We start from the raw sequence: 3,776 nt of genomic DNA, 5'->3' as shown, positions 1-3,776 counted from the left end.
TTAAATAAACTTTCTGTATAGCTATCTCCCTCTCCTCACCTCAAACTTAGCTATCCTCTCTCTATTCTATTACTACTCTCCCCCTATTATTCTCAGCTCCTATTTAACTATCTCCCTCGTCTCATCCTCTCTCTCTCTTTACTATCCCCAATCGCTCTATTACTAATCTCCTTCTTCTCTTTCTATTACTATCATCTCTCTCTCTATCTTAAAAACTATTCCTCTTCTCTTCACTTACTATCCTCTTCTCTCTCTGATTACATATCCCTCTCTCTCTATCTATCCCTCTCCTTATTAGCCTATCTCACCTCCTCTGCTTCTAGATTACTTCCTCTTCTTCTCTCAATTACGCTCCCCCTCCTCTCTCTCATAACTGATCCTCTCTCATTACTATCCCTCTCTCCTCTATTACTTATTTTACTCCCCTCTTCTCTAAATATATTTTACTATCCTCCCTCATCCTATTACTATCCTCTCTCTTATTACTATCTCACCTCTCACCTCGTTACAACACCGAAGAGATTACTTCCCTCTCTCTCTAATACCTCTCCCTGCTCCTCTCTATTACTATTCCCCTCCTCTCAATCCAAAAATACAAATTTTATTTAATAGTCACTATACACATGGCTAGCCGTAGATTGGTTTTAGATGCGAGTAATGTTTGTGTTAGCCGACATAAAATGCTTGTGCTTTATTCCGCGAATGCAGTAAATAAACACAAGTTAATCTAACCTAACACAATTCCACAACCTTATACCTCTATACACACACACAAGTTGTATTTAAGCAGCGATAAAGATCATTCAGTACAAATTATATGAATGAGTGGTGGTACAGGAGAAACGGCAATACGGCCAATATGCACGTTTACTAGATCGAGGTCTTCGTACATTGTTTCCATTTAGGTATGGTCTCACCCGTCGCCGTAAATACATATGAAGATGACCGATGGAGCAGTACTGCACTGCATAGAGGGCACCGATCGTTATTTAACATAAGTGGCATATTGAAAGTCGGTGCATATTAGTTTTTTTAGTTGATTTTTTCTTTCTCATTGTACCAAATATTCACCCTTATTTCCCTCATTTGTTCAACTACTGTGTGACCAGGTCCTTGGCACTACTATAAGGAAATAGAGTCTGTTGGACACAACCTCGCACTCAATTCAGGCCTCCGTGCTGTGCATACATGCCTCTGTCTGTGAACATCATGCTCCTCTGAATCATGCCTCCGTTGTAAAGTATCCTCCTCTTGAACATCAGGCCTCCGTCTGTAACATCATGCCTCTCCGTCGTGAACATCATGCCTCTGCTTTCGTGAACCATCATCCCTTCTGCTCGCTGCTTGAGTTTTAACATCATGCCTCGTGGCTTTGTGAACACATGTCCTCTGTTGCTGTAGAATCATCACTCTGCTCTTGTGAACAATCTCTGTGCGAACTCTGTTGCTTGAACATCATGCCCTTGCTTGAAACACAGGCCTCTGCTGTTGCTCACCTTTGCTGTGAACATCAGTCATGCTGACACATTGTCACTCTTGCTAGTGAACAATCATGCCTCTCCTCTCCCTCAGACAGACATTTGCCATTCTCCAGTGAACTACCAGCATCCGTCTAAGACAGAGCCATTCCTGTGTTTAAGCTGGAAAGCAGGGCCAACCAGAAGGCACCCTGTGTTAAAGCTGGAGAAGAGCCCCAACAAGGGCCATTCCGTGTTAAGCTGGGAGGAAGCAGGGCCCCAACAGAAGGCCATTCCTGTGTTAAAGCTGGGAGGAAGCAGGGGCCCCAACAGAAGGGCCATTCCTGTGTTAAAGCTGGGAGGAAGCAGGCCCCAACAGAAGGGCCATTCCTGTTTAAAGCTGGAGAGAAGCAGGCCCCAACAGAGATGCCTAGTCGTTAAAGCTGGGAGAAGCAGGCCCCAACAGAAGGGCCATTCCTTGTTTAACTGAGGAAAGGCGCCAACAGAAGGCCATTCCTGTGTTAAGCTGGGAGGAAGCAGGGCCCAACAGATAAGGGCCATTCCCCTGTTTAAAGCTGGAAGAAGCAGCCCCAAACAGAAGGGACCATTCCCTAGTGTGTTAAGCGTGGGAGGAAGCAGGGCCCCAAACAGAAGGGCCATTCCTGTAGTTAAAGCTGGGAGGAAGCAGGGCCCCAACAGAAGGGCCATTCCTGTGTTAAATGCATGCCATGTTTACAGGGTGAGGTGTCAGACTAGACAGACTCCGCAGAGTGCATGCCATGTCTACAGGGTGAGGTGTCAGACTAGATAGACTCCTCAGAATGCAGAGTGCATGCCATGTTAACAGGGTGAGGTGTCAGACTAGACAGACTCCTCAGAATGCAGAATGCATGCCATGTTTACAGGGTGAGGTGTCAGACTAGACAGACTCCGCAGAGTGCATGCCATGTTAACAGGGTGAGGGGTCAGACTAGACAGACTCCTCAGAATGCAGAATGCATGCCATGTTAACAGGATGAGGGGTCAGACTAGATAGACTGTTTCTCGGAGCGTGTAGGAGAGTGGGAGAGAGGTAGGGCAGGCAGGGGGGGCGGCATTCTGGGTAGTGGCTGTCTGGGGAGGAGGAGAGATTACTACTACAACTGACTTCACTAAGCACACATATTACTGTCAAAGTATTATAGGTAGGATGTGTGTAATCGTAGAACAAGCTAGAGTAGCCGTGGGAGAATTGTGTAGTTTATCCTGGAATGTTGGATCATTTGACTTGGCATGGTGACAGACAGACAGACAGACAGACAGACAGACAGACAGACAGACAGACAGACAGACAGACAGACAGACAGACAGACAGACAGACAGACAGACAGACACAGACAGACAGACAGACAGACAGACTTTCTTAAAGGCCAAACAACACAAACACATCACACAATGAGCAACACTTTAATAAGAATATAAATACATTAAATTAAACATAACACCAATGACATAGAGGCTGTGCAGCGATGCAGAATCCTGTCCGTGTACCTTGGAGGCTTTAGATCATAGTTACACCTGGCAGGTCCACTAGAGAACACGGACAGCTAAAGGTCCTCTTCACTTTTCTAGGTGGAAAGAGAGAAACAGGAAGTACAGCTCTCCACTCTGCTCTGTCTGCTAAACACTTCGCTTCACTTCTGGATTCTTTCCCAGGCAGGCAGGCAGGTAGGTAGGTAGGCAGGCAGGTAGGTAGGTAGGTAGGGAGAACATGTCCATGTCTCCAAACCTTCTCCACACTGTCTCCAAACTGTCTGTCTTTCTCTAAAGGAAGTGTCCATCTGGAGGTTAGTCTGACCAGAGACAGACAGACAGACAGACAGACGGGTTGTCTTCTCCTCGTTGGGAGGGACATACAGGACATGAGGACCTCTCGGTCGTCTCTACCGTGTTGTCACAATCCATCCACAGCGGATCCCACAGTTCAGCGTTCAATGTGTCTTAAATTAGGATTTCCACCACTTCTGCTGCTGCGTCTAAACTCCTGAGGCTCTGGTGTGTGTTGAGTGGTGCCAGGAAGTGCTCTGAGGTGTAATGGAAAAAAATAAACCATGTTTTAGACACTGGATTAAAAACTGCAGGATTTCAGCTCCACAATGAGTTACGTGGTACAACATAGACAGAAGGTCAGTGGGCCACAATCAAGCTGTGATGTTTGACAAGTCAATCAAGCCGTGATGTTTGACAAGTCAATCAAGCCGTAATGTTTGACAAGTCAATCAAGCCGTGATGTTTGACAAGTCAATCAAGACGTGATGTTTGACAAGACAATCAAGCCGT

General features: G+C 46.0%; 1 protein-coding gene and 1 long non-coding RNA gene across 2 annotated transcripts in view; one reads left to right on the top strand and one right to left on the bottom strand.

Moving 5' to 3' along the window:
- Nucleotides 1-1,734: 1,734 nt before the first annotated feature.
- LOC139024513 (uncharacterized) lies at nt 1,735-2,322 on the top strand. Its single transcript, XR_011475852.1, has 3 exons — nt 1,735-1,826; nt 2,146-2,201; nt 2,253-2,322. It is a non-coding gene; the product is annotated as an uncharacterized lncRNA (long non-coding RNA).
- A 567-nt stretch (nt 2,323-2,889) lies between these two features.
- Nucleotides 2,890-3,776, bottom strand: part of amotl2a (angiomotin like 2a) — a 25,280-nt gene continuing 24,393 nt past the window's right edge. Inside the window, exon 12 of the mRNA XM_070439368.1 lies at nt 2,890-3,520. Coding sequence (XP_070295469.1) covers nt 3,438-3,520 — 83 coding nt within the window. The 3' untranslated portion in view covers nt 2,890-3,437. The remainder of the gene's footprint in view (nt 3,521-3,776) is intronic.

Source organism: Salvelinus sp. IW2-2015, unplaced genomic scaffold, assembly GCF_002910315.2.
Source record: "Salvelinus sp. IW2-2015 unplaced genomic scaffold, ASM291031v2 Un_scaffold1598, whole genome shotgun sequence".
Classification (NCBI taxonomy): Eukaryota; Metazoa; Chordata; class Actinopteri; order Salmoniformes; family Salmonidae; genus Salvelinus; species Salvelinus sp. IW2-2015.
This window is presented reverse-complemented; position numbering and strand designations above follow the sequence as displayed.